Source organism: Branchiostoma lanceolatum, chromosome 6 (assembly GCF_035083965.1).
Source record: "Branchiostoma lanceolatum isolate klBraLanc5 chromosome 6, klBraLanc5.hap2, whole genome shotgun sequence".
Taxonomy (NCBI): Eukaryota; Metazoa; Chordata; class Leptocardii; order Amphioxiformes; family Branchiostomatidae; genus Branchiostoma; species Branchiostoma lanceolatum.
This window is the reverse complement of record NC_089727.1, coordinates 16,259,938-16,278,961: the sequence shown is the minus strand read 5'-3', so window position 1 is coordinate 16,278,961 and position 19,024 is coordinate 16,259,938. Positions and strand designations below refer to the sequence as shown.

Here is a 19,024-nt window from a genome sequence, read left to right as displayed (position 1 = left end):
TTATGAGGGGAAAATAGTTGGTACAAATGTATTTGCATCAATGTATGTCGACTATTATTGTACCATCCCTCCCTGAAGGGTCAAGGTTCAAACCCGTAGAGCGAGGTATCATGGCCGACCTGTGGTAAGTTGCAGTGATTCAGTCTATCTTTTCCCTCTTTATGGTCTCAATTTTCAACTCAAAGGACTTTGTACCAGACAAGCCAATAAAGTAAGTATTTATCTCCAAATGAAGACTATTATAGCTGTAGAAATTGTTGGAGAAAAGACACACAATGACTCAAATGCGACCTGGTTAAGTGGGCTACGGTTAATATTATAAAGTGGGCAGGTCACACACACAGGTGATCGTATAGTCGATACGTGATATATGATCGTGTTTAGACTTTGATCCTTTATATATGTTTTGATACCTGTAAATTTCTTTAAATGCTTAGCTGTATATATTAGCCGAGAAGAGTACAGATGTATTGAAATTAGCCTATCACACGTGAAAAGATTTAATTTGTAATAGAGGTTTTTAGTTGCCTCCGAATCATGTGACTACCACATGGCCCAGGGTACGGTCGGCTGCTTTTGATCCGTTCACTAAACAATGATCAGATTTTGTTTTATTTTCCCTCACTGTACAACTTGTTGTTTTAGCTGCAGCTCTTCTGCTTTAAGCCTTCTTGTTCAGGTGAGGCATATTAAACATCGAAAGAACTTACAGACAGCAAAATTATGTGATTTACCTGTGTGAATTGGCACTGTAAATGATAAACAGAACTTAAAAAGAGCAGTGAGATGATAACAACATTATAGACGACCGGATACAGATACAACGATGATACATTATGCAGATGATTTATCTTTACTGTAAACATAGGTTATCCTCTTGGTTTGAAAGCATAATTTATGCATGTCCCATATCCTTCTCAGTGGATCAAGGACATTACTATATAGTGCCCTTGAGTACATAGAACATTCATGCAGCAAACAAATGAATACGTTACTGTAACACTAACAGTTACATTAAGTACACACATTATCAATTGTGGCAATTTTCATTTGAAATATAGGCTTGAGCATAACATTTTGATAGTGTGCAACTGCAAGACAAGTGTTGTTTTTATCTCCATGAAAAAAGGCTTTTTCATGGAGATACTGTTTTGCTTGCGTTCGGTGTTTGTGTGTATGTATGTGTCACCGGACGCTTAAAGTCACCATAACTGTAGAACCTGTACATGGATTGTAATGATTTTTGGTATGTGGGTGGGTGTTAGGAGAAGGAAGGTCAAGGTCGATTTTGGGCCCCCTGGCATGTGTGACTGGAACTGCAATGGCGTATTTGTAAAAATCTTCAATGTAGAAGAACTGAAGAGAGGATCGACAGATCGTCATGTTATTTGGTACCCAGGTAGGTTAGACCAAGATGTACACACTTAGGTGCAGACTATGCAAATGAGACCGAATTTGCATAAGTAAGGAGGTAAATCGTTTGCATGTGTGTCGTTGGATGCTTTAAGTCAGCATAACTGTAGAACGTGTAGATGGATAGTAATGATATTTGGTATGTGGGTATGCGCTGGGAGGAGAATGGTCAAGGTCGATTTTGGGCCCCCTGGTTTGTGTCCCTGGAAGTACAATGGCCTATTTGTAAAAATGTTCTAAAGGGGAATAACTGAAGAAAGGAACAACAGATTTTCATGTTATTTGGTACGCAGGTAGGTTGGACCAAGATGTACACACTGAAGTGCAAATCATGCAAAGTTAGTGTGTTTGCGTGTGTGTATGTTTGTGTCACCGTGTGTGTATGTATGTGTCACCGGATGCGTAAAATCAGCATAACTATAGAACGTGTAGATGGATTGTAATGATATTTGGTATGTGGGTAGGTGCTGGGAGGAGAAACGTCAAGGTCGATTTTGGGCCCCCTGGTATGTGTCATTGGAACTGCAATGGCGTATTTGTAAAAATATTCAAAGGAGAATAACTGAAGAAAGGAGCGACAGATTTTCATGATATTTGGTACGCAGGTGGGTTGGACAGAGATGTACAAACTGAAGTGGTAATTATGCAAATTCGGACTGAATTTGCATAAATAATGAGAAATATCTACTCTATTGTGGGCTTTGAGGTCGCACCATCTGTTGGTCTCTTATCTAGGTCAACTATTCCCAAGGTCCCAACAGCTGGTGGTCAAACCACAAATGGGAACACTACCAAACCTGTGGATACCCTTTGGCACATAAAATAAAACAACCAGCGGCAAAAACAAACAACTAGGGCAAATAAAACACATCATGTATAAAAACAAATTTCATGGAGATTTTGGGTCTTCAGACTCTTGTTGTTTTTGTTAGAATTCTCCTGTCCTGAAAGTTCCATTCATGAAGAGGTAGTTGTACCCCCCCCTAACCCCCAATTTACTTTCTTACAATGTACACGTTGTCATGTACTTTGCCACTAGAGTTGTATGGCAAATTGATATACATTTGTATGTAAGACTAATTTTTTTATTGCTTTTACAAATGACTAGGGAATGATCCCTGTTTTTCAGACACCGCCATCAGCAATAGTATAATGCACCGTCAATGCAACACCAGTGTACTACTAGAGACGCAGAAGTGGACTGGAATCAATGACTTCGTAACAGCTTTATGACCTCCGCCTAGCAACAGACAACATTTGGAAGTTGTGCAGCTACTGTAGATATTTCATGATGGTGCTAGGTACGCTGTGTAAGCTGGTCCAGCGACAGACCTACACCTGTCTCTCACATCGCTATGGGACCATGCTGTGCTTCGGTGGACTACTGTTACTCGCAGTGTCAGCATTTCAATTTGGAGAGGTAAGGCCGCACCAATTTAATTTGTTGCTTCTCGTATTTTTTCAGATAAAAATTGGAGCGATGGGGAAAAAAAAAAAATTTTTTGCAAATAGTCTGGGGTGAAGATAAGGGTTTACATAACATAAGAACAAGAGTTCCACAACCTCATATCTCCATGAACAATTCTATTCATGCAAATGACTTACACATTTGCATAATATATGCTTGGTCATAAACATCTTTATCTAACTTACACATGTTGCAATATTGACAGTCCTATAATTTTCCAATTAGATGAATTGTGGTGTTTTTGCATTAATTATGCAAATAAGGAATTCATTTGCATAATTGGTATCTGTTGATGATCCACTTTCCATAAACTACATATGTTACATGTATTTGAGTCTGATAATGGAAAACACTGCAAATATAGATTTTCCTCATTAGCTATGCAAATTACGTCACAATTAGCATAATTTGCACTTCATTATGTATATCTCTGTCTAAGCTACCTGCATACTGAGTATCATATTGACAGTCCTATAATTTTCCAATTAGATGAGATAGTGTTTTGCATTAATTATGCAAATTAGGAATTTATTTGCATAATTGGTATCTGTTGATGATCCACTTTCCATAAACTACATACATTACATGTATTTGAGTCTGATAATGGAAGACACGGCAAATATAGATTTTCCTCATTAGCTTTGCAAATTAAGTCCCAATTAGCATAATTTGCACTTCATTGTGTAAATCCCTATCTAAGCTACCTGTGTACTAAATATCACGGAAATCCGTCGTTCCTTTGTTCAGTTATTCTCCTTAGAAGATTTTCACGATGATGCCCCTGCAGTTCCAGAGCAAGCTGCTAGGGGGCCCAAACCTACACCACTTCCTCCTTACATCACAAGCTATCTGCCACCCAAAAAATCAAGACCATAGCACGTCCAGGTCAAAAGTTACAAAAACAGAATTTCTGCTGCAGTACCAAGGTCATATACCAGGGGGCCCAAAATCGACCTTGAACTTCGGCTTCACAACACCCGCCCACATACCAAATATCAGCTAAATTCATCCAGAGGTTCTGGAGTTATGCTGTCTACAGTAGTGCGGAAACACAAACACACACACACACAGACACACCCAAAACTATATCTCCATTTTTCATGGAGATAATAAGAGGATTATTCAGATTTCAGCATTGTATGGCTCATTTTATGCAATGCACCCCTTTCTTTGATCTAGTAGTACTATAATTTCAGTTATAAAATTTGCCATGTAATATTTGGATTGATTGTTTTGATAAATGAAAAATTATAACTTATGATCAATATGACCACACTTTTTAGGTATGTGCAGGCCTTTATATTATAATCTAATTTGGTGGCTATTGAATTTCACAACTGTATAAATAGTAAAATTGGGAGTTGAAATTTGTGAATTGGAATAGCGACCCAATTTTTTTTTTAAAAATGGGAAAAACAGGACAGGCTATTCTGAGAAGCAACAAATTAAATTGGCGTGGCCTAAATACATTATTTGCAATTTTTAGAAATTGCAGTTGGCATTACCGGTATTTATATTCTCTGCATCATTGTTGCAATTGTATTTAAATGGTCCTCTTGGTAGCATTCTCATCAACAATATTGTGAAAAGACCAAAAGATGGTCATCTTGGTTTTTATTAAATGAGGAAGACTATTTATCATTGTAGTCTGCTTTATATTACCTCCCATTGAAAAACATGTCTATTCTTTTATATCTACTATAACCGAAAAGTGAGGAGAAGTAGAATTTATCTAAAGATAGTCATATTCTTTTTGTATCCGTGAACTGTACTTGTTCTTTTGTTTTGTTGTGACCTGTACTTAGCCAAGTGTGGCAGAAATGTGCAATAAAGGTCTTCATTCATCATAATGGAAACACTGCTGCTTTACCATATTGTTTTAACATAAACAGCAAGGAAGAGATCTTAAGTTACAAAAGTGTTTAAGATACCCCCAGCTGTTACTGTGAGTCGCAGTATTCATGTCAATTTCACAGCCGTCATACTTGCTAACAGTTATTATAACACCAATTTTCAATATCATATTCCACTTTCCCCAGGTAATGCTAGAGTGGAGTAAAGACCAATATGCAGCCATGTTTAGCGCCTATCATGACAACATTGCGAGCAAGTCGTTCCAGGATCGTCTATGCTTGCCCGTACCCATCGACGTTGTGTATACATGGGTGAACGGGACAGACCCCAAATTACTGGAGGGTCTACGAAGGCTCAAAATGGACATGGAGTTAGAAATAAACAAGTAGGTCACATTGTCTTATATGTTCCTTACTACATGATTACTACACCTTACAATGTACCTGCATTTGTAAATTGTTATATAAAAGAGAAGAAAGCTCTGACAAATAAAGTTGCTGTCTTCCTTTATTGTAAAGTAAAGAATGAATGTTTTCCCACCAGATTTACATGATTGTGTATTCAAACTGATACACCACTATATAGAACTCTGTTGAAAAGCGGCCATATGGCTAAACAGGAATAGAACTTACATGTAGCCTGGGGGCAAAGTTCCAACCTACTTGTTATTCTATTGTCCAAATAATGCACCATTATTGATTGTAGTATATTTTATTTGTAACAGGGTATCCAACATGACTTTTTTTGTGTAACCTTTTTGGTAAGTGTTATATTGTCTTTTGTTTCTTTGGAAACAGCTGTTTCTTTGAACCTTTTCACGAATCCTTTCTTTTTCTTTTACAGAACTAAGACAGGCCCCGAGACTAACCAGACCACAGATGACAGCAGTAGAACCAGGTGTAAGTTAAAAGACTGTGTATCGGTCCTGGCAGTGGTGTTGGTACCACCTCTTCCATCAACGATGGAGTTACCGGACGTCCGTGCGGAGTTCCCAGTCTTCCTGCTGGCCAGGAGTGTGGAGCACCATACGGCACTGGGAGATCCGCCCATCAACATCACACTCATTAAGTTCTCATCTCAAGTCGAAGGTAATATGTTTCACTCAAACTTGATTAAACTAAAGGTTTATGAAAAGGAAAATTAGCCTCTTTTTCTGTAGAAGATGATAAAAAATTTTCTTATTGAATGAAGTCTCTATCAAAACAGGTATCATAGTAATACTGTAGCTTAGCTTTTGGGAAAAATATTGTCACATGGAAGTTGCAAAATTGCTGGACTATTTGATGATTCTTGAACAAATTACAAATCAATTATATATGTATTTCATACTGTTCAATTCTTATTGTCAAAACTTCAAAACCTACTTTGGTAACAGCCTAGGAGTGGAGCAGATTATTACCACATTTGATATGAATTATCAAACAATTTTCTCATGAATATGTATATTTTTCACCATTACTTTACCGTTTTCCCTTTACATAGTCGACATAGTCCTGAAGGAAACAATAGAGATAAATGGGGTGAACATCTCGCTACAACAAGGCTACCTGACCAGTGATTGGACGGTGCCTCACAGCGTGCTACTGAAGGACACAGTCATGGTCACCAACCTCCCACGGCAGGGCGACCTAGAGGTCAAGTCTATGCTAGAGGACAAGTTCAGGGAGAAAGTCTCTACTGTTGAAGTGTACCCGGAAAAGAGGGTGGCAGTCATGGATGTACCAGACTTTAACGATATGGACCTTATTCTTAAGGTAACATTATTCAGTGGGAATGAAGTCTTAAGCTGTTTAACAGCTAATTTGATTAACTTTGCCAACTGGGTAACACTTTAGTCCTATTCAAGTTTTGTGATTCAGTACCTGTGTTACCTGGAAATGTTAATAAGAGCATAGAAATGCAATACCATTCTTATCGTCTATGAGACAGTAAGCTGACAAATCTTATCTGCTAATATGATACATTGTTCTGTGTTTTTTTATTTACAATAGTTGTTTCCATTATCATTACTTTGGAGTTCTTGATCTGCTAGTTATTATAACTTTGAATATATTCTGTGATTTCCTCCAGGATGGCGATGTCACTAATGTGACGATCGGAAATGACACAGTAAGATTGACAGCTGCCAGTCTGGCCTGGGATCTCACAGATGATTTGTCCTTCCATGAAGACATCGCACCAAGCAGGTACTCAACAATTTCATTAGTTTTGTCTTCTATGTGCTGAGATAAAATAAGAAGATATTTTTCTTGCCACCAGCATTTTCTTTGGGTACAGTACTTGCTGTACATTTGATACAAAGTTTAAGTCTAATGGAATGTAAACAGTGCTTTGAAAATAGGAAATAATTACTGTAAATCAATATAGCGGCAGGAAAATATAACGGTTTGGGGAAAGTGGAGTAGGTCACAGCACTTAATTTTAATGATGGGAACAAACATTACTGTCTCAAGTATTTGTGATCAAATATTAGTGATTATGAAATTTTAGCTGTTGACTAGTGACCGTTAAATCAGCTAAAATTAAGTTACAGTTAACAAATCACGAATTACAGTAGTAACGTCTAATACTGTAACATACATTGTATATCTAGAATCTTTGACATCACTAATCTCGCATCCCAATTTATTTGACAGGTTTGAAGACAATGAAGAGTTGAGGTACTCCTTACGCTCCATCGAGAGGTACGCGCCGTGGGTTCGCCATGTTTACATCGTCACCAACGGTCAAATCCCGTCCTGGCTGAACCTGGACAACCCCAGACTGACCATCGTGACCCACAGTGACCTTTTTCCCAATGCCAGTCACCTCCCTTCCTACAGTTCCCCTTCCATCGAGGCCCACCTGCACAGAATCCCGGGTCTGTCCAACAAGTTTATCTACCTGAATGATGACGTGATGTTTGGTGCAGAGGTGTGGCCTGATGACTTCTACACACACTCACAAGGGCAGAAGGTAGGGAAGTAGAAAAAAATGTTCTCAATACTAAAGTTAAAGTTAAAGTGACCCGGGCATCCTGAAAAGACGCATAGGGGTGGCGCCCATCTCCATTTCTATAGCACATTTGTGCAAGTCACTACAGCAGGGGGCTGATCTACTGGTAGAGATGTGTGTTAAACTACCATACTCTTTCCCAAATGCTGAGTGCTAAGCAGAGAAAGCAGTATGTGCCATTTTTAATGTCTTTTGTATGACCCGGCCGGGGTTCGAACTCACGACCTACCGTGTACAAGGCGAACACTCTACCAACTAGGCCATTGCACCGGTTGCATAGACAATACTGTATAACTCAATTTTTCTTTTGCTGGAATTCTCTACATCTGTACGCATGGGTGTGCTTTTCTGTGTTCCTGACTGCAGATTGAATCTCCCTTGAAAACAGTAATTTTTTTGGGAAGACTTCTCATGCATAGAAAAGAATGTCATGTGCTATCAGTCATTCTAGCCTGGAATCCAAATCTATTATAGCTCCCAAGTCTCTCTCAATTTCGGGAGCTATAATAGGTTTGGATTCCAGGCTACAGACATTCATGTTGTGTGTTCGTTGTAAGTACACCAAATAACAGTTACTGAAGCAACTGGATTTGATTTTGGAAACGGTTTCAAGTAGCATCCACTACTTTTCGTCAGTGACTCTGAGCAAGATTGTTGAACAGCAGGTTTTAACCACAAACTATGAATTGATATGCAAATAAAAAGAAGACAATTTTTAGCTTTGTAAGTACACTGTGCTACATCAGGTTTTCATCATTGACATGTGGGGAACATTCATTGTTAATTTAGAGGTCATGCCCCCCTCCCCAGGTCTACCTTGCCTGGCCAGTCCCCAACTGTGCAGATGGCTGCCCCTCCTCTTGGATTAGGGACAACTATTGTGACAAGGCCTGTAACAATTCAGGTATGGCCTTTTGTTGTTTTTTGCTTGTTTGTTTGCTTATTTTTTGCCCTGAAATCAATATTTTCTTTCCTTGCACATGTTTTGACTGAGCTTGTTGCATAACTTTAAATTTTATGTCGATCCCCAAAGTGTTCATACTGGATAGAAAATTATTCATAGTGTAACAGTGGGGATCAACCTCCACTAACTGACCAGTCTAACTGGTCCAGACCTTTTAGCCTAGTGGTTAGCGCATTGATTTCCCAAGCCGTGCGGATCGGGATTGGTGCTGGTTCTAATCCCGGGAGTGGCGTACTCGCCTCTTTGGGTTTTACAGTGGTTCCCACACCGGGGATCGAACCCGGGCCTTGGCGGTGAGAGCGCCAAATCCTAACCACTAGACCATATTCTAATCCGGGGAGCAGCGTACTCACCCCTTTGGGTTTTTACAGTGGTTCCCATGCCGGCCCTGTGAGTAACGATCAGATCACACAGGGCATGTCGTACTCGGAGACTCAGGACGAGTCTGAAAAGAAAAGGGGGAGTAGTGTAACAGTGGGGATCACCCTCCACTAACTGACCAGTCTAACTGGTCCGGACCTTTTAGCCTAGTGGTTAGCGCGTTGATTTCCCAAGCCGTGCGGATTGGTTTGGGGTGGGTTCTAATCCCGGGAGCGGCGTACTCCCACCTTTGGGTTTAACAATGTGTCTGTTTTGATTTAGAATGTGAGTGGGATGGTGGTGACTGCCTTGGAGGAGCCGGTGCTGGACCAAACCAAATGCATGGGGGTGGGCAGGACTCTGGTGCCGGCATGATGTACTGTAACCCTGGCTGTGCCAACAACTGGCTGGCTGACAGATACTGTGACCAGGTAAGTACTGGGGATGGGAGAGGGATCGTGTCTACAATTATAATGTAAATCTTAAAATTTTTGCAGTGGTTTTATTTCTGCAGTGACCTCTCTATCACAAATTCATCCTTTCCTGACTGCTGTACAACATGTACAGAATTGTTTCAACTGCAAAGTTAAGACGTCACAAAACCTTTCTTTTCCCCGTTACTACAAAATAGAACAACTACACAAGTAAATAGAGTTACAGTAAATAAATGCTTTGAAGAAGGTGTCTGACAGACACCGAAACGTCAGCAGGTGAGATTACCTGGTTGTGCTAAAAGAAACTCCAAATATCTTATGTTCTACCAACCTGATGATATTATTTTCGGAAGTTACAGTAATATTTTTGCTGTAATAGATCCTGAGCAATCACTGTGACAAAGGCAGCAGAAAAGAAAAAAAGGATGGAAAGACAAAGGAAAAGAATGTCAGAAATGAAGGATGAAAGGATAATAAGTGTGGCAATTAAAAATTATTGCCATAGCGAAGGTGTCTTCGTTGATCTTACTTCACTGTAAGAAAGTACCAACGTAGCACTCATTAGTTCTGCCATGATAATATTTGTTAAGTCAGTAAGGCGTCTGCCAAGCCAGTCTGAAGATTTGGTGTCCACAGGGGTATATTTGGAGGGGGGCATGGTGTTCAACAAGTTCTTTTGATAATAGATCAATTGAGGTGGGTTGAAAACCCTTTTCGAACCAAGAACACTAGATTCTGTGTAACCTGACACGCTCCCAATAGTACGAAATCGGACACCACGTAAGTAGGTTATCTGTCATAGACCTGCGTGCCGGAATGCCAGACCTGACTAACAAGGTATAGAGTGACAGGCGGGTCCACAGATGGATTCCTGTAAAATTCTGGGAATTCTTGTGAAACGGGCCTAAAATATGCTATTAAGCTCGCTCCTGAAGCTTCGCTAAAAAGGAAAAGGAAAACGACAGAAAGAAGAGCTAGCAATCGCTCTAACAAGAAAATGATAATTTGCTGCTACTTTTCACTCCTTCAGGCCTGCAATACATTGCAATGTGGTTTTGATGCTGGTGACTGTGGGACGACCAACTTTGACAAGCTGACAAAGATCGACCTGCAGCCAGACGTTCACCTGTATCACCTGAAGGCAGGAGAACACCTGGTGTACTTTAACCTGTCAGCTGTGTTCCATGAAGGTAAGGGGGATTTGAAATGCAACCTTCAGCCTTCTACAGTCCTCCTATATACATTAATTAAGTAACTGAAGAAATTAATTTGGAGCATTTAAAAGTCAGTGTCTGCATGTGAATGTGCTCTTTATTTTGAACAATTTATCACTAGAAAATCAATTCATGATGGTCAAAATTGCTGCTAAAGCTAAGATTAGTTGCAAAATATAATCTCTCACTGCTGCTATAAGTGATACATGTATCCCTAACATATGTTGAAAGTGTTGTAAATAAAGAAAGAAAAGGGAACATAGTGTTATAACCCTTGTCATGCTGGCAAGTTTTTACCAATCAGATCATTAATGCCTCACCTCTTCTGCATTGCATTTCCCTGCGCTGTAAAGCGAGAAAGTGAGAAATCCCAAATCCATGAATATACAGTCATCCTGTATGTGCAACCCATATATATGAAGCGTGTTGTTGAACTTAAGGTATATCTGTGACTGAGGGAAAGTATGATGACGTCGGCGTGATCAGGGCAGCGACTGTTGCACAGAAGTTCAAGACTCTGAACATCGTTCTCTTTCCCAACAAGAATGCCTCCGTTCTACACTTCAACCTCACGGGTAAGTTACATGTACATCTCTGTCTGAATTTACCAACAGCATTACTTAACATCCATCATAAGATTGTCTCTTGTCCTAAAACGTCCGTAAAAAGTCTGTTCATACTGTCAATCGGAATTGGCAGTGTTTTTTTTTGTCAACACAAAGTGCATGTCTTAGTTATGTAAATATACTGTAATTCTTGTTTCTTTCACTGTAGCTTTATATTCACTGTTTTCATGGTCACCTCTGTAACGTGAACTTATCATCAACGTGAAAAACCTTTTGTAATTATTTATGATTCCTTCACACATCCGTTCTGTAAATCACTTGCCGCCACCGTGAAGTTAAAGTTCAGTGAAAATGTCAATTTTCCTTACACCGTGAAATTTTGCCAGCGGGAAGATAAAAAGTGAATTTCAGTATACATGTATTAGGTTCTGAATGTTATTATAGCATTTGATGTAGTCTTTTCATCTTTGAGTTTGAATAGCTTTTCATTTACATGTATGGTGAATCCTCATGAAGATTAGGCCACACCAATTTAATTTCTTGGTTAACAGATTTTTATTTTCCAAAAAAAAAATTTAAGCCTTCTGTTTTCATGATTTTTTTTTATTCTAAAATTTTTTTTTTTTGAAAATAAAAATCAGTTCTGTTAACCAAGAAATTAAATTGGTGGGGCCTTGATACAGTTGTATGATTTGTGCTCATTAAGAAAGTTGCTTGCGTTCTATGATAACAATTTTCCTCACTTCCTCTAAACAGGCAAGAACAAGGAGACTAACGACAAATTCCACATGGCCTTCAACTTGACCGTGGACACCAAAGAGAGGCCCAAGGAAGCGTCGTTGTTGAACAAGACGGGAGCGGAGGGGAACGTTAGCGCCACCGCCGCCAGCGAGGCAGAAGACACACACGAGGAAGACATTCTTATCTCCTTTGAGGAGGTTCCTGAAGAAAAGATGCACCCAAAGGTAAGAATACGTTTGAGAACAAAACATTCTTTTTCAAGCCATACTTTTGTCCAAAATAGTCACCATTTGGTAGTCTATTCATCTTAGTTCTTACTCTAATAGCCAGAAAAAGAGAACAAACGTAGTGCATAGAAATATGGACACAAAGTGGTATTTCAAGTGTCCATCATCATGTTACAAGGTCGAAGTTGTGCATATATTTACATCACAATACATAATGTGTATATATACATGACATATATGTGCTAAAAGAGCCCCCTGTATAAAAGAGGCTTAATCAATGTGGTCAAAATCAAAATCAGGTTGACTTGATTTTCCTTCATGTATTCTTGTTTGCTTCATTCTGTAGACAGAAAGGTCTTGTCAATGAGGTTGGTCTTATGGACAGTAATGATTTGAAAAGGTCATCCCTAATTATTAGTTGCTTGCCTTCCACCAATAGGTGAAGAGAGACACTCGACCAGTGTCGATACCAGAGTCTTTGCCTGATGTTAACAACATGAGCTTCATACCGGAGGATCTGAGCGCAGGCCTGAAGGAGTTAGAGGGTCAACTTGATGCAGGAGAACTAACAGGTAAACTAACTCCAACCAGTTTGGTTCAGTATTATGAGCACTGATACATGTATATGATAGCATTGAGCTTTTTTTTTGTAATTTCTTATCAAGAAAAATTAATGTAGGCATTTTCTGTACAAATGGAAATGAAAGAATCAGACGTTTTCAGAGTGCTTCAATTTCTTTCCCATTTCTACTGTTTTCTCAGAAAAAGGGTACAAATGGCTGGCTGCAGCGCTGTGGAAGAACTTTCCACCTGAAGTGCTGAGAGCAGAAGCGATAAAAGAACTTCAGAAGAAGAAAACCTCACCAGCTGCTAAACACAGCCCAGCAAGGAGGACAAACACAAGGAGAAGTCAACCCCCGAGGGATGATGGGAATCCAGCAAAGGATCCTGGGATAGATGCAAAGGATCATGGTAGAGAGGCTTCCAAGGTCACAGTTGGAACAAAACGACTGAAAAATTTGGTCAGTCAGCAGCTGGATTCAAAGGTTTTGAGGAAAAACGAAGGCAAAATTTTAAAAGTCAAGCAAGATGAAGGAGAAAAACAGGATGCACATGAGAAAAAAATCCTTTTAAGACAGGACAAAGTGAACAGGCCATTGAATGAAGAAGGAGTCATCAATATGGATCAAAACATGGAAGGTGGAGATATTGTAGACATGGTAACACATCCAAATCTTGAAGCTTTAGAGAAAAGTAAGGGAGAAAATATCTCAATCAGCTTGAAGAAAGAGAAAAGTAAGGAGGACAAGAATGAATTTGAAGAGGACAACCCTCCAATGAGAAGACTTTTGGCCAAAGACCTTAGTGGTAACGAAGCAGTAGAGGCCGACTCATTATTAGGAAGCTTCCTTCCATGGGAGAAACAAGCTGTTTTCCGCAACTTGATGAAGGAGAAAGAAAAACTCCTGACAGAAAAACTATACAAATCTCCACCACATAGGTCACGTCAGCTAGCCGATACATTCGCGGATTCGTTGCGTCACAGTAATCGCATTTTCAACAAAGCGTACGGTTTCCAATCAAGGAAGGTGCCGGCACACATGCCCCACATGATTGATGTTACCATCATGAAGGAACTACAAGAGAAACTTGCCGAAGAGTTTGATGAAACCTCCTCTCACAAAATCAGGCACTCGAAGGACATGCAGTTTGCTTTCTCGTATTTCTACTATCTGATGAGCGAGAAAGAGCCAAGGAACGTGACAGAGATATTTGATTCACTCGACACTGACAAATCAGGTGAGTTGGATTCTCACATGGCACTTGCAACATATGTAACCTTAAGAAGTTTGATTAAATGACAGTGAAGTATATTGCATGTAGCCTCTATCAAGCTCCACAGGTCGACGTAAAAATTGTAGAAATTGACCAAATAGACGGATAACATGCCAGAGGATTTCGCTAAGGGAGTTTTTGACCTATTTTTCCATTGACCTGTGGAGCCTGGTAGATGCTATATTGCATGATCATGCTCCACATGGGCTAAATGCTGTTAGTTAGATGTCAAGAAAATTGTAAGAAAACTGAAACTACTAACTGCTTTAACTATTGACATTTTCTATCAGTAACATTGATTAACTGTTGAAATTGTCCACACATTGATGTCCAATTGAGTTTTTTCAACTGATTGTTTCTAGGCATTCTTTCGGACCGAGAGTTGAGAACCATGGCAGCTAGGTTGAACGACCTCCCCCTGGCGCTACAGCACCTGACACAGCTGGAGCAGATCCTCATCAACTGTTCTGCATCTCTGCCCAAAAACCTGACAGAACCTGCCACCATTCCTCCAACACAGGTGTGTAGGGTGGGGTGGTACAGCTTTCATTTTTTTTAATGTAAAGTTCATTGCACAACAAATGTAACAGGTACAATGTATGGCAAGTTTGTAGGCAGTACAAAATGTCAATACATATATATGTCTTTGCTTATAAACAATGCTATTGAATTCTACAAAACTTAAGTCTAAACACTACGGTATACAATAAGAGTAATACAGAATACATATGTGGAACTATGTTACATGATACACAGGAAACATCAATTGTTTGCATCAGAGATCAATCGATTTCTTTTTAGAAAAGAGATATGTATTGGCCTATGTACAAGGAAATTGCGTCAGGACATGACATTGAGAGAATCGAAATAGTTACAGGTTTGCGATAGCAAAACCTGTTCTGTTTTTGCTTGCAATGATGGGGGGCCGCCATGTTGGATGTGACCATTTTATTGGGAGGGGTGTTTTAGGGGCCATCATGTTGGATGTGACCATTTGGACAGGAGAGGTGTTTTTCTTGCTAGTTTTTGTTTTGTGTTTACTGCAAAGAACAATTTTGGTTTCATCATACCAGTTAATGCTGTGCTACATGAATTATGACAACCTTTCGTATAACAGTATACACTGCCTAGCCTGGGTGCCATCCAATTACTACCGGGGCTCCTACACTCACTGCCCTGAATGGCACCCACGCTATACATTTGTACTATGCCTATTTGTACAATGTTTTTTTTTAAATATCTTTACATTCATAATCATAGTCTTTTAGAATGTAACACTGGCAAAAATAAGGCTTGATTTTCCACATTTCTAAATTGCAAAATTTGTGACATTAGTCAAGATATGCAATGCAAAACTTGATCGTCAAACTTTTACTGTACATATTTTTCTTGATTTACATATATTTATTCTTAGTACTCAGTAGATTGTGTGTATGTCAAACATGTTTTTAAAAAGCCTGCCCTTTGCCACCAGGAACACTACTATGAACCCAGAATGCCACTGGTCACCAAGTCCCTCGTCCTGCACTGCCATGGGCTGGTCAAGCTGCTCAACAACAGCTACAAGGAGAAGAACAAGTTTAAGTACGAGGTCGTCAGCGAGGACCAGGTGGCCTTCAAGATGATCCGCACCAACGTTTCGCAGGTCATAGCTCAACTGGACGACATTCGCAAGAACCCAAAGAAGTTCGTCTGCTTGAACGACAACATCGAGCACAAGAAGAAGGACGCACAGTTGGTGAAGGCGGTGATCGTGGACTTCTACGAAGCCATGTTTCCGCTGCCGTCGCAGTTTGAGCTGCCGCGGGAATACAGGAACAGGTTCTTGCACATGGACGAGCTACGGGAGTGGCGCGCGTACAGAGACTGGTTACGCTTCCTGACGCACGTCACCATGGGCGCACTCATCCTGTTCTCCTTGTGGTCGTTCTGTGCCAATCAGGTAGGGGGCTCTTCTGCACACTCATCTTTTCAAATAGTATGATTACAAACACCTGACTTTTGTACATATCCTACCTCTTAATACAGCTTCTTTTCTGATAGCAAAACTCATATTTTAGATGTAGAATTTATAGTATATTACCTAACATCTTTTTAGAATAGTAGTTTTTCTTGTATTTTGTCCTAATTTTCTGTAAGCTCCTGTTTTTGTTCACACATCATAGGGCTATCGGATGCTTCTGTCCCTTTTACGGTTACTGTAAGTGTAAATTCCTGCCTCATTTTGATTTCAAGTTCTTCATTTGTATGCCCTTTGACCCATACCAACTTTTGTGAAAGCTGTCTTTCTGTTGTTTTGGAATGTGAGCTCTCCTTCATGATAAGGATTTCCATGATTCTAGATCTGCACATAATATAAAACATACATACCAGGTAGTGAGAATGATATGCAAAGTATTGAGTGTGTGCAGCTACATGTATGCTGTATTCATAAATGGCCTTTGCACTGTGTATCTAATCTGGTTTAGTAAAGTAACAAGACTATGCTGCCTATTGACCTAATTCACCAGCTTTGCACCAGTACTAGTCACATTGGGATCTTGTCATATTGCTTTATATTCTATTATCATCAGACAGTTTAGGAGATCTGAGTGTCACATATCTAAGCCTAAACACTGTTTAAGACTATCTAATATAAAGAATCCCCTACCTCTCTATGTGTTGCAGATAACAGCACTGAAGAGAAGATTCTGGCCAGTTTTGGGGAGAAGAAACAGAACACTTGGACGGTTACTCAGGGTGTAGAAACTAGTGCGTAAAGTTCAGCAGCTTGTGTGGGACCAAGGACACTCGATGCAATACGACACTTGTACAGTAGTTTATTTACAAGTACGACAAAAGTACATACCCTCTAAGAGGTCAAAATGCAATTCTTCTTGTTGCAGAACTTGAATTGCAATATCCTGCTGCAAATGCAAATTAAAGCTACTGCAGTTTCTGCTGTGATGCACATGTTCCAGACTTTAACTGCTGTAGTCATATCTACATGTATGTCACTTACTTGCACATAAGTTGAAATATAAAGAGTCATTTTTGTATCTTGCCATTGCGACCTAAACAATTTGTGGAAGACAGTATAAGTTTTATCTTAAATCGTGGAGGTGTACATATGCATGGTGATGGTAAGAAATTCATTTTGTATCTTTCATGTTCTATATATGATTATCTTTTAACATGTAAAGCCCCTGTCACACTTGTGCGTATAGACAAGTCTGCATGAGTTGCGTATTAACATGTATTTGGTTTAGGTTAAGTTTGCAGCCGAATAAGTGATTTCTTAGGCTCGATCACTAGGCCGCACAACGGTGGGTCAAAGTAGAAAACATCTTTTTCCCGGCAAATCTTACTTAAACCAGAAAAATGTTAATGCGCAACTCACGCGCACTTGAATATATACACAAGTGTGACAGGGCCCTGAGTAGAGGTCCATGATATGGAAAAACATAAAACAAAGACCAAATTAGCAATGTTTTCACTGATACAGTATACGCATAATTATATAGGTTACACTGTAGGTCAATAAGAGTTTTTTTCCTCTACCTTAATAGCAATATCTTTGCTGCTATGACCTGCCTTTTCAGTTGATGTAAAAAGTCATTTTGTCAGTTTTGGTATTTCTGGTCAAAGAAACTATTTGATGTACCAAAGTGCAATCAATTCTGATGGTAGTTCCTAGTTTTTTTGGTGGTAGTCTAGGGAAGTCTGCAGACTAATGAAAAGTTGTTGTTTTTTTCTTTTCCGTATAGTCATAAATTCATAAGAAGCATTTGCTAATAATTGTCTATGGAGGCATAATGACTGCTTGTATGTACAGCATGGAATAATCTGAATAACTTTCTAAAGGTGGATTCCATATAATTTGGAAATATTGTCTTTGGTACATATTCATATTAAGTTTATTGGTATTTGCTGTAGTAAAGCATATCAAGCCCACAGCATTGTTGGGTATCCAATTCAGAAACAGGAATTCTCAGAATACGATGTTCCCGTGGCTGCTGGACATTTTAGGGTTGTGTCATTTGATAAGGTATACTTTGATGACTGAACATTGAAGTCACTCAATGTTCCAAACTGGTTACAGAATACTAGTATGTATGGAGCATTGCCCTATGTGTGCCACACTTTGTAAATTTGTGTTTATAAGGAAATATAAATTAAGATGTGTAGTATTGATAGCATATTTGCCACAAAGTGGCTAATTATGAGACGTATGATGTAGATATCTTTGAAGACTTTGAATGGGAATATTATCATGATCATCTGGAGGTGGTATTGTCGGATTATTACTCAGTTCAAGTCAACCTGTGATGTGTAAGATTTATTTGCTTTGAACTTTCTTAGAGACAGGGTTACATCACAGTCAATATAACTTCCTCAGTCTGCAATACCGGTATAATTGGTTTAAGTAAGCACTTAAGTCCTGTGCAAAGTCCTGTCTGTTTTGTCATTACCTAAAACACTGATTCTTTATTTAGTAATCTCAGTATATATTTAGATATCACAGAAGTTAAGACAATATGTTTTGAACTTTGTGTTTCAGAACTAGCAAAATTCATAGATTCTGAAATAAATTTGATTAGGATTATGTCCATTTTGGAGTTATCTAGATGTTTAAACCTTCTTTTACTGCTTTAAAGCCCATACTTGCTATATCTTTGAGTAGTTATTTGCATAGTTAATTGTAACAATCATAAGGCTTCAATTCCCAAAAAAGGTAATGATATATTATGCACCTTGATGGGGTCTCTTAGTCTTGTCTTACTCATAAATGGTGATTTGGTTGTAAAAATTATTATGGATGTTTAGCCATTTTGTGAAGCTAATTTCCACATAATCCTGTCATTATGATTATAGTGTTATGATGATGATGTTGTAGATAATTACAGTGAGATGATTTGGGGTGTAAAAATAGCAAAATTACAGTATAATAAATTTCTGTGGTACTGGTATTAT

At 39.1% G+C, this 19,024-nt stretch overlaps 1 protein-coding gene and 1 non-coding gene across 3 annotated transcripts; one reads left to right on the top strand and one right to left on the bottom strand.

Moving 5' to 3' along the window:
• Nucleotides 1-99: 99 nt before the first annotated feature.
• On the top strand, nucleotides 100-18,336 carry LOC136436851 (N-acetylglucosamine-1-phosphotransferase subunits alpha/beta-like). Of its 2 annotated transcripts, XM_066431229.1 has the most exons (18): nucleotides 100-211; nucleotides 2,543-2,833; nucleotides 4,921-5,120; nucleotides 5,579-5,823; nucleotides 6,218-6,489; nucleotides 6,806-6,921; nucleotides 7,372-7,690; nucleotides 8,540-8,633; nucleotides 9,336-9,484; nucleotides 10,518-10,677; nucleotides 11,142-11,276; nucleotides 12,024-12,232; nucleotides 12,675-12,807; nucleotides 12,998-14,035; nucleotides 14,434-14,591; nucleotides 15,546-16,013; nucleotides 16,237-16,271; nucleotides 16,739-18,336. In XM_066431229.1, exons 2-18 carry the CDS (start codon nucleotides 2,702-2,704, stop codon nucleotides 16,740-16,742), a joined length of 3,867 nt encoding a protein of 1,288 aa, XP_066287326.1. In that variant the 5' UTR covers nucleotides 100-211; nucleotides 2,543-2,701; the 3' UTR covers nucleotides 16,743-18,336. The 2 variants fall into 2 exon arrangements, with proteins under 2 accessions (XP_066287326.1, XP_066287325.1); XM_066431228.1 differs by lacking the exon at nucleotides 16,237-16,271.
• Trnae-cuc (transfer RNA glutamic acid (anticodon CUC)) lies at nucleotides 8,953-9,033 on the bottom strand. Its single transcript has one exon. It is a non-coding gene; the product is annotated as a tRNA-Glu (tRNA).
• Nucleotides 18,337-19,024: the final 688 nt, after the last annotated feature.

What these genes read in the sequence shown, in the direction of transcription:
- LOC136436851 (XM_066431228.1), top strand. Translation starts at nt 2,702, where the DNA reads ATGATGGTGCTAGGTACGCTGTGTAAGCTGGTCCAGCGACAGACCTAC. An exon ending in AAGAAAAGATGCACCCAAAG is followed by an intron (nt 12,233 to 12,674) that starts GTAAGAATACGT and finishes TTCCACCAATAG; the next exon opens with GTGAAGAGAGACACTCGACC. An exon ending in GGTCGTTCTGTGCCAATCAG is followed by an intron (nt 16,014 to 16,738) that starts GTAGGGGGCTCT and finishes TATGTGTTGCAG; the next exon opens with ATAACAGCACTGAAGAGAAG.